This window comes from Talpa occidentalis, unplaced genomic scaffold (assembly GCF_014898055.3).
Source record: "Talpa occidentalis isolate TD23 unplaced genomic scaffold, MPIMG_talOcc4v2.1 talOcc4.14, whole genome shotgun sequence".
Lineage (NCBI taxonomy): Eukaryota > Metazoa > Chordata > Mammalia > Eulipotyphla > Talpidae > Talpa > Talpa occidentalis.
The window spans coordinates 77,322,191-77,344,363 of record NW_023601433.1 but is presented as its reverse complement, the minus strand read 5'-3'; the positions used below and the strand labels follow the sequence as shown (position 1 = coordinate 77,344,363).

The 22,173-nt window shown below is 46.4% G+C and overlaps 1 protein-coding gene across 7 annotated transcripts in view; it reads left to right on the top strand.

Annotated features, from left to right (window-relative positions):
- UBE3B (ubiquitin protein ligase E3B) overlaps positions 1-22,173 on the top strand; it is a 51,849-nt gene that overhangs the window by 17,504 nt on the left and 12,172 nt on the right. For all 7 annotated transcript variants that reach the window (XM_037510990.2, XM_037510985.2, XM_037510988.2 and 4 more), the window contains 11 exons: positions 1,748-1,853; positions 2,153-2,273; positions 3,197-3,374; positions 4,818-4,981; positions 6,152-6,319; positions 9,524-9,695; positions 11,221-11,339; positions 12,200-12,314; positions 13,325-13,424; positions 17,576-17,695; positions 21,894-22,070. In XM_037510990.2, the coding sequence (XP_037366887.1) occupies positions 1,748-1,853; positions 2,153-2,273; positions 3,197-3,374; positions 4,818-4,981; positions 6,152-6,319; positions 9,524-9,695; positions 11,221-11,339; positions 12,200-12,314; positions 13,325-13,424; positions 17,576-17,695; positions 21,894-22,070 (1,540 nt within the window). The remainder of the gene's footprint in view (positions 1-1,747; positions 1,854-2,152; positions 2,274-3,196; positions 3,375-4,817; positions 4,982-6,151; positions 6,320-9,523; positions 9,696-11,220; positions 11,340-12,199; positions 12,315-13,324; positions 13,425-17,575; positions 17,696-21,893; positions 22,071-22,173) is intronic.

Here is a 22,173-nt window from a genome sequence, read left to right as displayed (position 1 = left end):
ATCATGTGGTAACCGCATGCTTAACTTCTTTAAGAACTGCCAAACTATTTTCCAGAGTGGTTGCACCATCTCATATGCCCACCAGGAATGTGTGAGGGTTCCACATTCTCCACGTTCTTACCAACACTTGTTATCGTTTTTATTTTATTTTTTAAAGAGAGTGTGGAAATGACCTTTTTTTAAATTTTTATTTATTTATGCACACAAGAACTGGGGAACAGGCCAGAAGTGTGGGGGATGAGAGGATTCACCAGACACGGAGTGGGAAGCAGAACAGACAGATCCACTGAAACACATTGCTGAGGGGAGCAGCGGATGAGACAGGAGAGGTCTGCTGCACCATGTGGGTCAGCTCCTGGCTGGGGATCGAACTCATGCTGCAGTGACTGTGGATAGTTTTATAGTGCTGAGACTTAATCCCTTCCACCACCAAGGAGGCCGTGTTATCTTTTTTATTAATGAGTGTGGAGTAGTCTCTCACTGTTGTCTTGATTTGCAGTTCCCTGATGGCTAATGATGTTCACCATCTTTCATGCTTATTAAGCTTTCATGCATCTTTCTTCGAAGAAATGCTAGTTAGATCCTTTGTACATTTTAAAATTGGGTTGTCTTCTAATGTTGAGTTATATGAGTTCTTTATTCTGGACACAATTCCTTTATCAGATATATAATTTGCAAATATTTCCTCTCATCCTAAGAATCTTTTCACTTTCTTGATAGTGTCTTTTGAAGCAAGAACATTTAAAATTTTAATTGTGATTTTTGTGTCATATAGAAGAAGTCACAAAGATTTACAAAGTTTTGTAGTTTTAGTTATAAAACTAGCATTTAGGTCTGTGATCCATTTTGAGTTAATTTTTATATATGGTGTGAGGTAGGGGGTCATCATTTGTTTTACATATGTCTTTTATCTCTTGATTTGGGAAGTATTACATGCTAATGTAGAAAACCTGGAGATATATATATATATATATATATTTGTAAATATATATATTATAAATATATTTATATACATGTATTTGGGAAGTATTACATGCTAATGTAGAAAACCTGGATTTTTATATATATTTATATATATATCCAGGTTTTCTACATTAGCATGTAATACTTCCCAAATATATATATATATGATGAAGAAAAAATGTCTCTCATGGTTCTACAACCCAGAGATACATTGTTAATATTTTTTCATCTGTCTTCCAGGTCTTCTATTAAATTTGTATATATGAATATATGTGCTTTTATACATATTTAAATATTAATCATAGTACACACAAATATATTTACATCTGTATCTATATACATACACTTAAAAGGAATGGCTTGATTGAACTCTGAGTTATTGGTGAGTTATCACACAGTAAACACACCTGTGTAAGCACCAGCCCAGTTGAGAAGTAGAATAGCAACAGCACTCCAGAAGCTCCTTTCCCTCCCTCTCACTCATGACTCCCTCCTTCCTGTCCCGTGTATGTAGTTTTTTTATACTGCTTTTTTTTTAAAGTTTATTACAGTGTGCCTATTCTCTCCTGTCAATAAAACTTCAAAACTGACTCTCCATAGCTGCATCATAGGGCTGTACTGTCATTCCACCATTCCCTAGAATGTCCCCATTTGCAGCTTTTAGTTTTGCTAGAGGTCCTTTGACGCCACATTTCAAGGTATTTGAGGGGCGTTGGTAGGGTTGCTCTTTTGTTCCAGGTTCACTCACCTACCTGTCTGAATAAGGTCATCTCTCTGTGTCTAGCCCTGTGATTGCTGCACAATTTTCAGACAATCTGATTCGGCCATTTCTCATCCACATCATGTCCGTGCCTGCTCTTGTGACTCATCTCAGCACGGTGACCCCTGAGGTAAGTGGGGTCTGAATACCCCTCCAAAAATCGCTTCCATTTTTGCCTTCTTGGAGAAATTAGAAAGTATTTTCTCTGTTAATTTCTACCTCTTCTAAATTTTTCTTCCAAATCAGCAGCTACTGTAGACATGTTTCATGTTAATACTCCAGAGAAATAGGATCTCAGCTTTGTCCATTTTCTTCTTGGTGATCCATTGCACATTTGGCAACAAGGGGGTGATCTGTAGGTGATCAAGTTTATGCTTAGTGGGAAATTCTTCCTGTAAGCTTCTGCTTTAATAATTTTCTATCTTGCAGCGCCTCACTGTTTTAGAATCTCACGACATGCTTCGTAAATTCATCACATTTTTGAGAAATGAAGATAGATGCCGAGATGTGTGTGAAAGTTTAGAAGGATGCCACACCCTTTGTCTGATGGGTGAGTATATGCAGCTGGAGTCTGGGCATCGGGGAAAACCCAAGTGTTTCGCTTTCCACCATTAAGGAGATCACCAGTAAAAATTGGAAGTGTTTACTATAAAAAACATGTATCTAGATAGTTTAAAGAGACACGTAAAATATACTGCGTGGAAAATCTATTAACTAGTCAAATGACCTTAAATGAATGTTCAATACCAGCCCTTAGCTTCCAAGGGGCCAAAGGAAAAATGAAAACACTGTATGCTATATACACAATTTTCATTTCAAGTGAGAGAAGGGGCTTAAGATCAGAGTAGGGCCTGCTTCATCAATTTTTCAATATTTTCAGTGAGGTGGGAAAAAGTTTTGTAGAGAAAAGCGTTTGAAAGCAGTGGACATAATTCTCATTGCCTAATAAGAAGAAATTAATTTTAAAGATATAAACGTTCTCTGGGCTAACTTTAAAGGGAGTATATGGGAAGAGTTAGGAATACTAAGTAAATCTGGTGAATATTGAATACCAGTGATTTCCCAGGACATTCAGATATTCTTCAAAGGGTCATTGATGGTGGCCCTTGATTATAAAATGATATAGTGATACTAACAAAATATCACATAGCTCTGTGTGCCTGACATTCTACATGTTACTTCCTAGAATTCTCACATCAAAGTGGGGATGATTATTCCAGTCTTATGTAGATGAGGAATGAGATTTGAGGTGGATGGAGTCACACAGCTTGTCAGTGCAGAGCCAGGCTGAGATGTCAGGTTGCCTATTTCTTGCCCCTGCAACACACTGCCACTCCCCACACTGACAGGCGCCCCACATGTGGAATTTTTTCTTGCACATAGACATGCGCCTGTGCCACAGGCAGAGAGCAGGCTGGGAGGGGACCAAGTGCTCTGTCTGGCCTGGTCACACTCAGCCTTCTTTCTTCGTAGGCAACCTCCTGTCCTTGGGCTCCCTCAGCCCCAGGGTGCTGGAGGAGGAGACAGATGGGTTTGTGAGTCTGCTGACCCAGATGCTGTGCTACTGTCAGAAGTATGTGTCCCAGAAGAAATCCAACCTGACCCACTGGCACCCTGTCCTGGGCTGGTTCTCCCAATCCGTAGACTATGGGTGAGTCCCAGAGTAAACCACATTCTGTCCTGCCTCTTCCATTCCTCCTCCTCCTTCTAGCTTCTGTTGTTTTGTTTCACATTACAAGAGTAACACATACTCGTTGTATAAAATATGACTAATACAATAGAAACTGTCCCACATCCTACTACCCAACGATAGCCTGTGTGTACACCCTTTAAGTCTTTTTCCTACCTATCAATATCAATGGTTTTCATAACCCCTATCAACATTATCTTTTCTTTTTCAGTGTTACTTTCATGAGTTGCCCAGACTGTCATATTTTGGAGATACTAAAAGAAAAATGATTCAAAGAATCATTCCTGATCCTTTCAAGAGATGAAATATAAGTTTCTAAGATTTTAATTAAGACCTCAAGAATGTTAAAAACACTAAACTAGATAGGGATGATCAAGCAGTATCATGGATTTGATAAAAAAAAAAAACATGTGCCAGACTGAGATGAAGGGGGTCTCGGGGGCCCTGCCAGCTGTTTTCCTATCAAACATGTGCCTGGCACCTGGGGCCCTGATGGGTGCCCTTGAGGCAGCAAAGTGAGACCAGGGAAGGAAATCCCTGGATTTTTCTCCCTGTTACTCATACCAGAGTGTCATCCTGTTAAAAGACTCCTCAGGGGAGGAAAGCCTGCCCCAGCTGCAGAGGATGGGGTGTGGGGAGTTGGGAGGGAGTTTCTGGGAGAGGGTGGCAAGGACAGCACAAGAGGGACCCCTGCTCTCAGCTCCACTGCCCCTTCTCTGAGGGACTTTAGACAAGTCCCTTCGCCTCGCTTCCCACATCTGAAACAAGGGGACACTTTTCTAAGTCCCTCTGATAAAGTCATCTCAATGATTGAATGAGACTGTGTGTGTGAGAGGGGCCTGCTGCTGGACCTGGCCACCGTCGGATGGTAGCTGTGACCACTGCAGTGCTGGAAATGTGAGGGGCCGTTCCGGGGTCTTGAGCAGGGACGTGATGGAGGTGGGTTTCGGGGGTATGAGTCTGTTGCAGGGCTGCAGTGTGGAGTGGAGAGAGGAGCACTTGAAGCAAAAAAACTAGGGTCCTGGTGAGTTGTGGATATTTGTGGCCTGGGCCTGCAGGCCAGCTGTGAGGAGCAGGACAACACAGCAGGCACAAGGTGGCATTTGTCAGTGGGGTGGTAGGCAGGATGGAACCCGGCTAAAGAACAGATAGGGGGTGTCTGGGAGCTGACCATGTATGTGAAGACTGGGGAGACCGCTAATGTGGTGGCAGCACAGGAAGTCGGGGTAGAAAACGACAGAGAAAGAGAGAGGTTAGCACCTTACACGTCCACTTTACTCTGATGATTATCTTATGGGCTATGTTGAGTGGGGGCCCTGGCATCCCTCGGCGGAAGGCCCCTCCGGGAGCCAAGCTGACCATCTGTCATGTGGACTGACGCGCTAGTCTGCTGCTCTCTCCTAGCCTCAACGAGTCAATGCCCTTGATCACCAAACAGCTGCAGTTCCTGTGGGGTGTGCCTCTGATCCGGATCTTCTTCAGTGACATCCTGAGCAAGAAGCTGCTGGAGAACCAGGAACCGGCCCACGTGCAACCAGTGTCCCCACAGAACGTGCTTCCCGTGAAAAGTGAGTGGCCAACTGTCCTTGGCTGAAGTATTGTTCCTGGTGGTTCCTGGGTACTGCACCCCTTGTTCATGTGACACTCTAACTTGTCCCAAAGATATCGATGCCGCTTAAATCAAGTTTGCATTTAGCAAGAGTGACAGACAATCCGTAGGAGTAGGAAACAAGGCCCAGGGAAATATAGGTGAATAAAATCAAGGTCGGGTATAGGGGAAACACATCTACAGCCCCTCCACGTATGCTACTATGGTTATCTCTGAGCTTCCATTTGGCTCTGAACTTTCTAGTAACCAAAATACAAAAGGATTTTTGCATTTATTTTTCTACCTATTCACAGAAAGAGCTGTTTCCTAGGGAAAATAAGTGTTTTTCTGGTTTCTGATTATAGGGGTTACTCATAAAGGAGCCACTGAGTCACTGGCCAGGTGGCACCCCTATTGCAGGGTCAGTGACAGGTGCCAAGGAAAGACTTCTTGTTGGCCACTCTGAGGAAAGGTCAGGCCATGCTGCCGCCACGTCATTGTGGGGTTCCCTGCCTGTGGCAGATTGCCAAGTCCAGGGTGGCTTTAATCTTAGAACACCTAGTGTGTCGTAAGGCTCCTTCTAGATGCCATCCGTGAACGTGGGCTCATGAATATATTGGGTTGTCAGAAAAGTCGTGACGTATTTTTTTCTGTGAAAAACAGGCTGTTTTAGCAGTATATAAATGGGAAGGTTTAAAACAGAAGTAGAATAATCAAAGAGAGGCAGAATACGACCTCATACTAAATATCAGTAATTGAGACTGACATATCTACTTCTGCCTAAAAGCGTAGAAAATTGGGACTCAACCAGACTCCTTAACTTTTCTCCTCTTCCTCTAACAGTCCTTGGGATTTTCACCTTTGTAGGTGCTAAAAATCAGAGGTATGGTACAAGAGTCCCATGTAAGAGTCAGATATGCCTGGCTTGTTCTGAGAAATTTTCTGATTCTCTGAACAGGTCTTTGGGTTCTACCTAAAACCGTATTGCTTTTCTAATTTATCCCAAAGAGATGACTTGAATCAAAGCAGCAGCCCCACTGTCTGGCTCAGCTGTCACTTGGAGCTTTGTTGAAATACTCTTACCTTTGAAGGGTGGAATCTGGCAGATGGCTCAGCTTCTGCTCACACATTCCTTCTTCCCCTGTGCCAGATCTCCTGAAGCGTGCGTTTCAGAAGTCTGCATCGGTTCGGAATATTCTCAGGCCTGTTGGGGGGAAGCGCGTGGACTCTGCAGAGGTCCAGAAGGTCTGCAACATCTGTGTCCTCTACCAGACCTCGCTGACCACCCTCACCCAGATCCGGTTACAGATACTTACAGGTTTGCAGTCCCACGGTGCTTCTGTCGAGTCTCTTAGCAACTTTTCTTAGAAAAAGTTGGTTTCCCCCTGCTTTCCTTGCCCAGAAAATCGATTCTGAGGAAGAGTATTTTTGAACCATTGTCAGAGGTCTTAAATCGCTCCAACTAACCTTAATCCAAGCACTTCCAGTTCGTCCTGTAACCTGGCTCTTACTTTCATTATGAAGCACAATTTGCTTTGAAAAAGTTATTTTTTTCTGAATAGAAAATTTTAAAAAGGCAAGGAAACAGGAGAAAATTTAAATCAGCCTTAATCCCACAACCTGAAGATGACCCCGTGCCTGCGTGTGCTCCACATACACATACACGTGCTGGGATTGAAGTTCAGAGCTTTATCCTGCCCTTCCTAGTAATCACTTTAGAAGCATTTTATCATGTCAGAAATTCCTCACAAACTTCATTTTCATTGGCTGCATAGTGTCTCATTGCATGAATGTGGCCAACATTTTCATTTTTCATGTGAGCAAGGAAGAAAGTCCCCTCTGTGAACACAGAATTGGGTGTCCAAGGCTTTATAGCTGCAATGCAGGTGCCAGTGGTATGAACTGATATTATCAGGACAGAAAATCTATAGGCCATGAGGTTGTTTACTACATAAAGGGATTAGGAACTCTGCTGCATCTCACATTTGATAAAATCATAAATTGCTGCTTCTCTTTCATGCTTATTTATTCATCTCCAAATACCTTAGAGAGCCTCTACATGTGCAGGCACTGAGGATACTGAGGTGACTAGGACAACCAGGTCTGTGTTCCCACAGGAATTTTGTTCCAGTAGTGGGGAGACCAATAGTAAGCAAATGAAAAATGTATCCGTATGACAGTGAAAATAACAAGAGACAGTGTTGGCTTGGACTTGAGCAGGATTTCTCAGACTTGGGACGGTTGACATTTTGGACAAGGCCATTCTTGGTTTTGGAAGCCACCCTGCCACTGTCAAATATTCGTTCCTACCAGAGATGCCAGTAGCACCTCACTCCCCCGCTTCCCAGTTATGGTAACCAAACATGTGCAGACATTGCCAAATGCTCCTTGGCCGGGCAAAACTATCCCTATTTGGAAACCTATTTGGTGTAGTGATGGAAATGGAAGCAGGAGGGTTTGTAGTGTCTTTTATAGATTTGGGGGAGTGAGGACTGAAACCCTCAAAGATGATGCCAGATTTTTGGCTGCAGCAGCTGTGTAGATGCTCGTGACTTTTCCTGAGCTGGGAATGACCAGCCTGGGGTGGGGCTCGTGGAGCCTGGAACATTCTATCCTAGCTATAATGGGTGTGAGGAGCCCCCTGGACCTCAGCAGAGGTGTAGTCAGAAATACGAGTGCACAGGTGGGAGAGCAGCGGCCAGGTACGTGAGCAACAGAAGGTGTAAAGTCTTGGGATGGGGGCAGATTCCCTGAGGAGAGTGAAGAGGTAGAAGAGAAGGTGCCAGTACTGAACCTAGGTATCCCTTCCCCCAGTGTAAGGACTTGGGAAATCTATTGAAAGAGATAATTTTGAGGTTATAGCCAGTGTCCAACTTTTTAAGGTCATCACAGATTTAAGCATCCCCCATTATTCCAATAAGAGAATCCATAAAGAAGTTTTGTGGCCAACTTGAAAATAAATGTTTTTAAAAATGAAGATAAGCTGGTCTCTAAGTGTTACGTGTAATAGTCAAACTATTGGTATAGCTATACACAATTCAGACTGTGGAAAATAACAGTCTACTAAAAATGCTACTGGTTTTCTACTTTCACAATTTACGAAGCATCTTCACATGCATGGGGTAGCCTGGGCCACGCGCTGCAACTCTGACACAGCTCTGCAGGCACAGCACCTTCATTTCTACCTGAGTTTCTGGGGGTGCAGCCCGTGATGGACCTGTGTATGAGACTGTAAGTGAATATTCTCATCCACACCTCAGGGTCCATTCACCTGTGAGGGAGGTTTCTTTTCTTCTTTTGTCCTATAGAAGTTTATTTGTGATCACCACAATGTAACTACTTACTCTGCTGCTAATTATATAGTGAAGCTTCTACATTTTATAACCATATCCTATTACCCTTGCAAATGTGAGGTCAAGCTTCTAGGAATAATAACCAAATGGATGTTACATTTTTTTTGCTGCCTTTGTAATTCCTGCAGTTAACCCTTAAGCATCCATAAAGGGCACTGATTGTGCACCTGCTCCTACCCCCAGATTATCTTTGCTCAAAATTAAGTAATCCAGGGCGCCCCATAAAAGGAGAGTTACTATAAGGCTCAAATGTTAGGTGACTCCCCCTTTTCTGAGGAATGATTTAAGGAACATACTTTACTGCATATTATGTGACCCTAGGAACTTCCAAGCTGGACTATCTTAAGTCAGTGACTACATTGATGGATTTAAAATCTTTCACTGGTGTAGCTGGTGTGTCAGAGGCCTTGTAGCCATCAGGAAGAAGACTTAAAATGTCCTCTGCCTCATCCAGGGTTAAATATTTGTCAACACTTGACAGTATCTCTGTTGCAGTCACTGTTTTCCCAGAGACACAGTAACAGAAGCAGATGAGAGGAAATCCCTGCTAAACGTGGGTGAGTCTGCAAGAGAATTCACAGCAAGGACAGCAAACAAAAACCTGGCACACCACTTGCTTTTGTAAATGAAGCGTTCTTGGAGCACAGCCACACTTACGTGTTGTCTGGCTTCTTTCATCTGTGGTGGTGGTGTCGAGTGGTTGTGACATACCGTCTCCCCCGCAAAGCCTAAAAATATTTACCCTCTTGTCCTTCCCAGAAAAAATTTGCTGATCCCTGATTTAAAGCATAAACTCTGAGTCAGTCAGACTTGGGTTCTGCTCTAGGTTCTGACACTTAGTGGCTGGGTGATTTGGGGCCAATCACTTAATCTCTCTGTGATTCCTCTTCCTCCTTTACAAAATGGTGATAACATTGGGTTTCACAAGGTAGAAAGGAGATAATGCAGGCAGAGTTACTTAGAATGGCATCTGGCACAAGTAAGCACCCATTAAATAAATGCTAGCTATTGTTTTTCTCATGGTGATAATGATTTTTTTAGTAATTGCAATCTTTCTCTTGTACACATTAACTGTTCACTAATAGGCTTAAGCATTTTGTTTTTGTACTGGGTAGGGGAAATAATGGATGGAGCCCCACCTGCAGCTTGCGTTTCTTTATCCTTTCCAGGTCTCACTTACCTGGATGACCTGCTCCCCAAACTGTGGGCATTTATCTGTGAGCTGGGGCCCCATGGGGGGTTAAAGCTCTTTTTGGAATGCCTCAACAATGACACTGAAGACTCCAAGCAGCTCTTGGCCATGCTGATGCTGTTCTGTGACTGCTCCCGGCACCTCGTCACGTAGGTTAACTGCGGTGGGGCTGAATCCCTTTCCTCAAATGTGCAGAGACCAGATTACAGTGTTGGAAGCAATGACCAGTTTGGGCCTGTGTGGCAGGGCCGCTAGAAGAATTAGATGAGAAAACATTTATGATGTGGGTGGCCTGTAATAGGGGTTCCGTAGTTGTCAGCTTCTCTTTCAGGGGAGCTGGTTCAGTACCACCAAGTGTGGGCTTTGGAATCTCCCAGAGCTGGATTCAAATTACCATTTACTTCCTGTATACCTTGCTAAAACATCCAGAGTCGGAGAACCAGGGTGTAAAATCTGGCTTACCCACTTCCTAAGGCACCCTGGGCAAGGAAACTAGGGACTCTACCTCTCGAGCCTCAGTTTCCTCATCTATGGACTAGAGTAACAATAGGCCTGCCTCTCTGCCACATGATAAGAATAGAAGAGATAATGCCCACAGAGTATTTAGTGTTATCTTTGGCACTCAGGAAGAACTCAGAACTATTATTCTTAACCATCTTTATCAAGCTGGCCCTGGACAAGTTGTTTAACCTCTGTAAGCCTTAGTTTCTAATCAGTTTGACAGTCTAATAGGGAGTGAATGAAAAACAAATGTTAAGTCCTTGGTACAGTATCTGGCACAGAGTGAGAAATTGACAAATGTTAGTCCCATTCATAGCCTTTGTTCTTTAAACTTAAGTTCCTACTTGTGTACCTGGTATTCTTTCATTCCATTCACCCCCACCCAATTTGGTGAAGAATTGTAAGATAGAATGGCCCTTAGGTGGTGATGTTCAGACATGGCAGGGGGCAGGGGGTGGAGGCAGGGAGGTGGCAGATGAGGTAAGAATCACAGCGGGAGGGGCTCGCTGATCAGCTGGAGATGAGATGGGAGACCTGTAACAGCTGGTGAAGACACCACCCAGTGGCCCAGGATGGAGTCGAGCTCTGCAGTGAATGGAGCAGTTTGAAGAAATTTTGGATAGAGCTATATCTGAAATGATTCACTTAGTCATATGTTCTTTCAGATACTTTATTCATTCACAAAGACACAATAAGCGCCTAGCAAGGCCCATTAGTGTCTGTTATAGAGAATAAGATTCCTCACCTTTCCTCAGTAGACACAGACTCTTGCTTCCAATTCCTTGATATTCAAGCATAAATTAAGAAAGTTCTATTTACTTTTCAAGTAAGATAAACAGAATAGGGCTTATTATTATTTTTTTCTTTCTTGGTTTTGTATTTTTAAACCTTTTACTATGAGCAGTTTCAGGTAAGTAGAAAGTGGACAGAATAATGTGAAGCCTTACGTGCCCATCACATGACCAGCTTCCACAGCTCCCAGCCCGTGGCCCGGTTGCTTCGTCTCTAACACTTCCCAGATTATTGTGATCCTTGACAGCACATCATTGTGTCTGAATTTGATCTAAAGTTAGAGCCTATTCTAACACCTTATGCTATGTGTCTAGTAAGAGGTACAGATCTCATTTTCCCCCCTTTTCTCAGTGTGAAATTGTAGCTAATTTTCTGTTTTAGGATCCTTGATGACATTGAAGTTTATGAAGAGCAAATTTCGTTCAAACTGGAAGAATTGGTCACCATCTCCTCTTTTCTGAATTCCTTTGTGTTTAAAATGATCTGGGATGGAATTGTAGGTAAGGTAAAGACATTAGCCATCGGTTAAGTGTCTGTAACAGCTGATCCTTGGCATCATTGTATACAAAAGTTAATTGAAAAGGCACATTCGTTTACATAATTAGATGTTTTATTTCTTCACTCTCTGATCTCTTAAGGTAGTAGTGTGGTTATGAAAGTCTTACTCCCCCAGATCCTTCAAGATCTACATTTGTGTGTAAAGGGTTATTAATGATGATTACTTTTGCTCTGAATCTCCTTTTGAGTCTTTGAATTGATTTCCATGAAGATAAACACTTTGCCGGGTCATGTTTTAAACTAGAGTCCAGCCTCCAACGTGTCTCCCACTGTTCAACACCAAGTGCCTTAGATTAAAAGGAACTTGGGGCCTCCCCAGTGGCGCAGCGGGTTGAGCGCTGTGCTGTGGAGCTGTCCGCAGCCTCTGCAGCATGGGTTTGATTCCTGGCTGGCAAGGGAGATTCCCACATGGCAGACCTCTCCTGTCTCGCCCACTGCTCCCCTCAGCAGTGCTTTCATTCTGTCTGCCTGTTCTGCTCCCCGCTGTCTTATCTGGTGAATCCTCTCAGGCCTGTACCCCAGTTCTTTTATAAAAATAAATAAATCTTTAAAAAAAATAAAAGGAACTTGGATGACACTAGGGGGAGGCAGTGTGTGTGACTGTGTCGAGACACTCAGCTCCTGCAGACACTTGGAGCATACCCAAAGGTGCGTTTTAATTCCATCGGTTCCCCATCAAATTCCGAGTGAGGGAGATGGAGAACTTGATGGAACGTAATAAAGAAAGGAGACAGAGACTGTCCTTGCTCTCCTGTTGTGATCATGTCCATGAGTGTGACTATACAGGTTGTTTGCCCTACAGAGAATGCCAAGGGAGAGACCCTGGAGCTGTTCCAGTCTGTCCACGGCTGGCTGATGGTGCTCTACGAGCGGGACTGCCGCCGGCGCTTTGCTCCTGAGGACCACTGGCTGCGAAAGTGAGCATCGGGGTTGGGAGGAGGTGTGTGGTTCAAGCCAGGCTCAGGTGGGTGTGCAGGTTCATTGTGGATTGGGGCAAATGGGTAAGGAATCTTGGACCCCTTGGTAGATTTGACAGGCCTTGAATGCTGAAGCAGGGAGGCTGGGAGGCTGGCAGCACCTGAGCCTTCCAGCCCCCACGATCTCTGCGCTTTGTCTCTCATAAAGATCTCTGTCATAATGGTCTCTCGACCCAGGCATCCGTACTTATAGGTACGCACGCCCAGTGCTCTCTGGCTTCTTGGCCCAGGTATCTGTAATCTTCAGTGCGCATGCCCCATGCTCATGCTGCTCAGCCCGGGTCCGTGCATGCCATGGGTAGCAGCTATAGAGGCTCGCTGCAGGAGGCAAAAAGGAACCTGACCCACTCCATTTTCTCTACAGACTGTATGGAAGCCAGAGTGCCTCTGCCACACCCTGGCAGTGAAGTACTTGTCAGCACTGACCACCTGGCAGTTGCTTATGCTCAGACTTGCTTACAGCAAAGATTACTAGGGCTCGTGAATGGTAACAAAGCCAGCTCACATCTAGTAGATGTTTATATTCAGCTGAACTGAGCAGCAGGTTATGATAGTTAAATGGCAGTTTTATCAGCAGGGTAGAAACTGCAGCAGGCTTTTCCAGGGGTGGGAGTGGGTGGGAGGAATCTTGCAACAACTAAATATAAGATCGAGTCTGATTTTTATCAATAGCGTGCCTTGGGTAACTCTTAAAGCTGCGGGGACTGGCAAGCTTCTTTTGTAAAGAGCAGGCGGTAAACATTTTAGGCCCTGCCTGCCAGCCTTGGGGCAACTGCTCCACTCTGCCACTCGCAGACATAGTACTAACATGAATGAGCATGGTCATTAAAACTTGATTTACAGAAACAGCAGCAGGCTGGTCGTGGCCCCTGGAATGTGGTTCGCCAACCCCATGCTAGAGAGTGGCTTACTTGTTTTAATTATACCAATCCTGCATCTTTCTTTTTAAGAGATCTCAAACCTAGTGTGCTCTTCCAAGAACTTGACAAGGATAGAAAACGGGCGCAGCTGATCCTGCAGTACATCCCTCACGTCATTCCTCATAAAAACGTGAGTAGGACCAGGTTCCTAGCGTGTCTTTCTATCCCAAGGCGTGGTTCCAGACTTTCTGTCTTTCAGTAAATGAAATCAGTTCATTCAGCAACTGCAGACAGCGACTGGACCTTATTGTGTACCAGGTCTTCTGCTCAGTACTGGAGAGACAGGTGCAGGGCTGTGCAAACTGACCTTCAGACTGGGTTGGGATGTGTGCTATGGAAGTGGATGCCGTGGGACCGGACAGGGGTGTGGACTGCTGGAGTTGGGGAGGAGCTCAGGAGAGCAGCTGTGTTTATAGGCCTGGGGTGAGAGACAACGCTCCAGAAGAACCAAACATCTGACAGGGGAGAACACAAAGGAGAAAGTCGAGAAATGAGATTGAGGTTTGTAGGTCCTGGAGCAGGAAGGGCCTTGTACACCAAGGGCTGGAGTTTGGATTTTGTCTGAAGCCATTGGTGGGTTTTAACAGAGCTTTGAGTCCCCTGGTCTGAGAAGTGCTTTAGGAAGCACCTTCTGGCTATTGTGTGGAGGACAGGCTAGACATGGAGGATGTGGTGGTAATCTCACTGGACTCGAGTGGGGCACGGGTGTGGAGAGACAAGAAAGCCAAGAGATTTTTAAGGAGGCACCTTCAGGCTCTGGGAATGATACAGAGGAAGGAATTCAGGTGATGATGCTCAGGTGTCTAGTTTGTTAGCAGTGACAAGCCTGAGGTAGGGGCACAGGCAAGAGCAGGTCTGGCAAGTGGAGCTGAGGCCCACTATGGGCAGGCAGCATGTGAGGTATCTGTGGCTCCATGAGGCCAATGGCCACATGGGTCAGGAACTCAGGAGAGGGGTGGGACTGGAGGTAGACTCGACATGTGGACAACACCCACATCTCCTCACTGCATTCATCGTCACGGGCAAGGTGGTCAGGGAACAGACTGATGGGGAAGACCCGGAGACTGAGGCCAGAGCCCCGAAGGACTCCCCTTAGAGGCCCAGCACAGGAAAGCAGGAATCAGAGAAAAGGAGCCAGGAGGGTGGTGTCACCCACCTGAGTGAAGTGAGGGACTTGGGGAGGGTCAAGTACTGTGGCGAGGGCATCCAGGAAGCAGAGCATTGCTGGTGTAGTGCCTGGACTCCTGACAATGCTTTGCTCTCTCAGAAGAGGCGCTAAAGAGCCTGGCTGTGCCCTTTCTTTCCTTTCTGTTTTTTTAAAAAATAGATATTTTTAGAAAAGCAGAGATCACATTTTTCTAAATCAAATCTCTCTTTTCAGAGATACTTGCTTACTTTCTGAGATCATTTTGACCTTGACATTACACTTACGGTGCCGTTCATTACCCTTGAAGCAGTGATTCACAAGTGAAGGTAGCTGTTTAAATTCTTGACAGCAGAGCCTCTCAGAAACCAGGGACCCTGCAGAGATGACTTAGTCAAAAGTGCCCTCCATGAGGGTGCCCCTTCAACAGTACCCCCGACCTTGCCTCAGCGAACTCGAGGCTTTGAGCAGTGGGTGTCGTATGTTTGACTCCCCGGTGATGGGACCTGCTTCTCGGTGATGTCTAGCCCCCGTCTCTGAGCAGCCACGAGGAGCGGCAGCCCTAAGCTCCTGGCATTGGCAGGCGACTCTGTTTGCCTTCTGAGGATTCTGTTTTCCAGGGTTGCATCCTTCCCTTCTCCCAATGGCCCCCACCGGAGGGTTTCTAGCCCTCCATCTTGTGGGTCTCGTCCAGTTTTCTGGAGTTGGACTCGATACACAGTGCCTCGTCCTGGGCCGATGTGTCCAAATTCAGCCCCACGCAATGGCGTCCGGTGACTCCACGGCTTAGATGCAGTTCACAGGCAGTGTGCCGGGATGCCCGGGCCTCACGGGAGGTGAAAGCTGTTGAGAAGGAGTGAAGTGTGTTGGACACCACTTGCCACCTGAGTTCACAGTGTCAATACCGGGTCCTGCTATATTCTTGGCAATGGTGTCATTTAGCCAAGCTGGGTTGGTTTGTTTTTGAAATAACGTTAATTTTTATTTCAATATACATGCTTTTTAAAACCTCTTAGGCCATAAATACTTACTAAGTTGTTAGGATTTAACTACTTAGTAAATGGAATTGTTAGGCATTCCTCTTGACCTAAGATTACCATGAAAAAAAATCACTGAGCCATTAGGGGTACTGTGAACAAGAAATTTGGGGACCTCTGAGGTTAGTTGTCCTGATTTTGAGTCCAGGCTGTGTTCTAATCCTCACCATTTTGCAGGGAATGGGGGGAGCCTTGCTTAAGATTGCCTTCAAGGCCATTTCTCCTTGTAAAATTGCTTTTCTCTCCCTTGGGAAATGAGGGCCCTTCCTTGTCTCTGGGTCCCTGCCCCACCTGGGAGGGTCCTAGGCTGGTCTGTTCGAGTGGCTAGGGTGCCCTGTTGTCCCCCATCTCAGGCTTCCCTTCCCTCTCAGTGGGCTGCAACCCACCCTCTCCCTCTGGCTGGAGCCACGAGAGGGAAGCAGGATGTCCGCAGGGCCACCTTCTCTCTCATCTGCTACCACTCTGCACGCTGAGCCCCGCCTTGTCCTGGATCTTACTCGCGTGGATGGCCTGGATGTCTTTCTTGCTTTAACAGCAGCACTTTGTTCTGTGCATGCTCTTACTTTCTTCAACATGTCTCTGCACAGTTCTTCTCCCGACCACTGCCAGACTATGCCTTGTTTTGGCCGAGATGGCCTAGAGCCGGGTGGGGTCAGCCGGGGCTTGTAGTGTGGCTTCCCCTGCCTCCCACTCCGTGACCTCAGGTGAATCTGTTCCTCATCTGTGACTTGGGAGGTTCAGGATTCGTACCAGTTGTCCACAGAGGTCTCCAGCCCCTTGAAAGCTGGTTAAGGTAACCCCATGGTAATCCAGAGCCCCTCCAGTCTCCCCTGGGCTCCAAGGCGGCTGGCGTTCTCATGGTCACCTCTGCACGGCTGCTGCTCTGCCACTTCTCCACTTGGGTTGCTTTAACCTGCACGTGAGGCCCATCTTCAGCCCTGTGTTCCACAAAACGCCTCCCCTTGTTCCAATGCTCATACTCAAGGTTGGGGGTAGGTCACAGGAGGCAGTCATGTCAGTCAGTCATGTCATACCTGTTCCTGAAAGTCTCCTGTTCCCCAACCATAAAAAAGAGTAACAAGAGTGGCCCTCCTTGCTGCTCCTCAGGCCTGCGCTCCCTACAGCACTGCTCTCGAGCCCCAAGAGCTTTTGAGACTTTTCAGAGCACTTCAGTTTTGCTTCTGAACTTGTAAACCAGCCCCACTGAGCTGTTTCACGAACCCCCTCTCTGCTGACTACAGCCCCTTCTCAAGAGGCCATTGGCAGTTGCTTTTTACAACCGTATTTTCTTCATAGACCTTATGTAATGATGAAATGAAAATACTCCGGCCCCCTTGTACGTGGTTAACCCTCACACCGTTGCTGGTCCTGTGACTGCTGCTCTTATTTGTATTTTATTAAGCTCTTGACTTTTGTGTGATTCCCATTTTTTTAAAAAAAGCAACTGTAGTTGGATGTATTTATTTGTTCTGCTGCCACTATTTGAGTGACATTATAGCAATGATTCTCAAACCCAGGGTGGGACAAAGGGTCGTGCTGTCCTAAAGGGGCTTTTCAGGATCTTGAGAATGGAGTCTTTTTGGACGATAATTGAGAAAAATTACTATTGGGACCGTGGTGTGCTTGAGGGCACAAAGGAGACAGATAAAAAGGTCAGGGACCTTTATTCTGTGGGATCATTTTTAAAATTTCTGACAGTGGAAAAAAAAGACCTTTGAAATGTTTCTGTTTTTTAGATTCATAATATTGATTTCCTTTACTGCTGGCACAACTGTAGAAAACCTCTGCAGCTTTTCTTGCCACCAGCTTTTTACTGTGGATTATTGACAGAACCAGAACGATTTTCTTGCCGTCTGTTCTTAGCTGGACTCCAGCTGCAGCCAGCTACTCTTTCTGGAGCCTTTCTTTCTTGGCCTCCATTCAGCTATATTCCCAAGAGTAATTGGGGGTGTTTGCTAATCCCACAAGTCCCTTCTATCTCAAAGCATCCCATTCTGGTTGCCTCTCAACTGACTTAAATGTCGCTGATATTTATGTAGTGCGTTTTAGAGAATCATCAGTTGCTGACCCCGTTGCTGGTCTCTCCTTTGCTTATTTCAGAGAGTGCTCCTGTTCCGAAACATGGTTACCAAGGAGAAGGAGAAATTGGGGCTTGTGGAAACCAGCTCCGCCTCCCCCCATGTCACTCACATTACTATCCGCCGGTCCCGGATGTTGGAGGTGAGACGCCTGCCCCAACAAGGTGCGGCCTGCAACGTGTAGCATTGTCAGTGGGTGATCTGTTGCCTCTGAACTGTTCCTGTCTCTGCTTGATCTAATGACATGGGACATTAGATCTAATGACATCTAATGACATGATCTAATCTCTGGGAGCAGGAAAGGAAACAAGTGTTTCCCAAGAACTGTTGGATTTAGCATGTTCTCAATGCTGGGGGTCCACTGTAGAATCTCTCTTCTTTACCCCTCACCCCCCTGGGCTGGAGCTTCAAACAGCTTGTGCCTCTTTGAAATGAAGACAAGAACTGCCACATGCAGACATTCTTACATCAGTGCAGACTCCAATTGTCCCAGCAGGCACTTTGCCCAGCCCCAACTGTGAATGTGGAGGCTGGAGGGGAGGTGTTGAGTTTACTGAGCCATATTAGGAAACAGTTAGCACAGAGCTGTAAGTCCTATGTAGCCATATACTCCTGCGATACGGTCAAGTGGCCTACCTTAGTGAAAGCCAGTGTCCAGGATCAAAATATAAGTAGAAACAGGTGCCTATCTTCAGAACACTTGACCACCATGTGACAGAAGATTGTTGCAATGTATTGATTTTGTTGAACCTGCGGGAACACTGTCCTAATAAATTCACACCCTCACAGTGTCTGCATTGTATGGTCACACGTTCCTCCAGGGTCGTGCAGTGCACAGCCTGCCTGTGTGTGCCAGCCCTGCCCGCGGTGGAGTTGGTGATTGAGCCCCAAGTTCCCTGGAGAGGTTTGACCTGATTTGCCTGGGCTAGTTCTTTAGACCTTTCCTCACACTCTACCACAGTTCCTCATTAGCACCTTTTGCAGTGTGGGGCAGTCACGGGATCCTGGACAGACTTGGCCACATTGCTAGCTACCAGCAAAGAGCAAAGGCAGCCACTCTTCCTCCCCACTCATTTTCCTTTTCTTCCTTGGAGCAGTCACACTCCTTCTAGGAGAGCTCCTTTCTGTCCCCTGCCCACTGGTGATTGGCATCGAGCTCCCCCAGGGAAAGCAGCCCGTGGTAAACATGATATGTTTGGCATTCTTCAAAGCAGAGAATAAGAAGTTAAGTGCAGGGACCTTGCAGGTCACAGGAATGAGTCAGGCTGGCTGAGTGTGTCTCGGTGCAGGGGCATCTGGTTTGCATGCCAACCAAATAGAAAATAGAAAGTCTTCGCTTTCTTTGGTTTCTCTCATTTTTCCTAAACAGAACCCTTGGTCTGAATAACTCAACAGACCCAACGCACAATGGGGTTGATAAAAAACAACTGACACCACGCCGCAGTTTAGGGGGTGCTTAGAGAGGAGTAGGCAAGTGATAATCCTATGCCCAATCCCCACCCTAAAGAGAGGCTCCTAGCTGGTTGCCTGTGGAGACTTGGCCCCATAATGCTCTGGTTTCTTGAGAGAAGCCCGAAGTCCAGGATATTGTGTGAAACCCCTAGATCTTTTATGCTGTGAGTTTTTGAAATTTCATGAAGTATCTAAAGGACAAAAAACATGTCTTCCCTCTGAATTAAACTCAGGGACCACCTGTTCGTAGCCTCTGCTTTTTCTCAAAGAAAGGGCCCAATTGTACTGCAGAAATTCCTTCCTCCTGCACCTTCCTCATCAGACCCATTGGCACCTCTCCTGTCCCTTAAAGTCCTCGGGTCTACCCTGCCCTCTCAGATGTGGCCAGCACTGGCAGGAAGAGTTTGGGTGCTAGAGATGGACGGTGTGTCCCCTGAGAGTGAAGTCTCCCCAACTCCCTCCTCGAGGGCCATTGTTTAGGAGAAATTGCTTGACATCCTGTGGCCTGGTCTGCTTTTGTAAACACAGGGACATCAAAGGAGGGATGTCTGTCTGAAGCTTTAGACAAAGTCCATTTTCCTCTTTACTTCCCAATATCGTATATCTTGTCATGAAATTGACCGATGTGTTTAGATTGAGTTCCCAGACACCAGTTATTCTCATGCGCTGATAGATTGGTTATTAGAACGTGAGAGCTCAGTGGCCTTTGCTTGATCTGGACACAAGGGGGCATTGAAAGCTGGTATAAGACTCATAGGAGACCCTAGGCCTCCATTGTGTTATCTTTTCTTGTGGTTCTGTTATAGGTGGTGCATCTGTGCTAGGCTTCCAAGTGTTAGTCTCAAGACCTGCAGGAAGGCTGCTTCTCACAGAGCAGATGGCATATTGGAGCTGGAACACTAACATTTCAGAACTAGAAGGAAACAGTTGTCCAGCCCTTTCCCTCACAGAACTCAAGCCAGAGAATTCAAATTCTCAAGGTCAAGGTCACTCAGGTATCAGAGAGAGACCCAACCTGGGAGTTGATGCTTCGGTGCCCAGGTCACTGAGATCAGTAGGAAGGAGTGATGCCCACCCCTACTCACGTTCCCAGGGGCACAGGTAGAATCTCTGTGTGTAGCACTGGTGCCAAGGGCACTAGGTGCAGCAGGGTCTGTGTCAGGGGAGGCAGGTGGGAATTCCTCTGCAGTTTTTCAAAGAGGTGGCTGATGGGCTAATGCAGCAAAATAGTGACTGGAGTCTGGCAAGCGTTGTTTGCGCCCCTCCCCTGAGCTTGCCCAGTGCTTCCGCATAGACCATCTCCTCTAATCTCAATAGTCACAAACTCGCTCGCGTCCATTAAGGTGAGGGGCATCACTCTAGAGCAGAACGGAGGAAATGCTGCAGCAGGAATGTGTTAGAATTCACCTGTCCTTGAGTCAGTGCAAGGTAATCATCTTAAATTTAAGCAGAATGATTCAAGTGCTGTAGCATCTGCGTGGTCTGTTTTCTTCTCTTTTCGTCTAATGGTTCTCAAAATCTATGTGCATAACAAGTGTTTCAGAATTGCATTCCAAGCCGTTTCCTGTTCCTTTAGTGACTTAGGGCACTTCAGAGGTAGTTTTTTCCTTGCATGCTAACTTTGGAGCCTGGCCCCTACCTACATAAGATTAAGAGCCACCATAGGACAGTCTTTTGAATCACTGGGTGAGTGGAGAAGCGTGACTTTCGGGAAGGCAGCGTGGGCTCCCCAAAGACAGGTCTTGTCATACTGGCCTTGTCTGCTTTGTGACAGGGCCCAGACTGGCAGATGAGGGGATGCTGTGGGGACAGTCCATCTCAGGGTCACCAAAGGTTGAACAGCTCTGCACTTGGGACTGAGCGGGAGAAATCTAGGGTGGCCTTGAAATTGCAGTAGACTTGCAACTTAGTGGTGCTATGCAAAGACATCGATTTCCCTCTGGCGAGAGGCCTCAGGTTGTGCCCTGCCCTGTCCCACGCTCAAAAATGAAACCCTAAGCAGCCTGCTTATGAGCCCCTGTACATGCCAAGAACACATTAGGTAACAGACTCAGGAGCCAGGAAGCCCCCAACCGATTAGAATCGAGACACACTGAACAAGACGAGTTAGTCGGGGAACTCTTACGCAGCGCCCTAGCGTCCTGGTTGGGAGAAACTGACTGCGTGTCTGGAGAGAGCTGACTATGAGCCAGAGGAGCAAGAAGAACCCTCAGGCTTTTGCCTCCCTGCTCCTGCCCTCACCCAGACCCCAGATGGCTACTGCCCCCTCCATTTCCCTGCTTGTGACCCCGGCCCCTCCACCCATGTGCTCTGCTGCCAAGAGAAGTGTTTCCCAAGACAGCCAGCCACGATGCCCCTGCAAAGACACTTCTGGGGCTCCCGTCACCCTCAGCATAGTACGTGAACTCCTCAGCTTGGTCACAAGGCCTTTCCTGATCTGTGGAAAGGAGCCGAGGGCTGGAGAGAATTTTGATTTCTCATCTTACAGCCATCCACAGGTTTGATTGATTCATTGGCTGTTTTTCTCTTCTTATCATAAGCTAAAGGATATTCTTAGCATTACAAAGAAGCGAGGAGACCCTGTCCCAGGTCCTCCCAGGGCGCTCGTCAGGACTCCTTGGCTAATTTCCCCCACCTCACGGCTTTGCGTCCTCTTGAGGGCAGTGTCCCCTCGCCAGAGAGCAGTAAAGTCACATCCCCAAATGCATTTTCCTTTCTCCAGGCTCTCACAGTGGGTGTGACCTGCTCTTCTTGTGCACCCCTGCTTCTCACCTTGCACCTTTACAGCCACATGGGGAAGGTGTCCCATTCTTGGGAGCCTTATGGGGGAACCCTGAGTCTTGAAAAGGCCTGGTGTCCCTAATGGGTTGTAATTGTGCCCTTTGCAGGACGGCTATGAGCAGCTTCGGCAGCTTTCCCAGCATGCCATGAAGGGCGTGATCCGTGTGAAATTTGTCAATGACCTCGGGGTGGACGAGGCAGGGATTGATCAAGATGGTGTTTTCAAGGAGTTCTTGGAAGAGATCATCAAGAGGGTGTTCGACCCCGCACTCAATCTGTTCAAGGTATTTAAGGGGAACAAGAGCAGGGTTGACAGCAGCTAAATTCAAAGTGACAAATGAGAAGTGAAGGACTAGGCGGGTTTGTTACAAGGTGTGTAACCCCCTG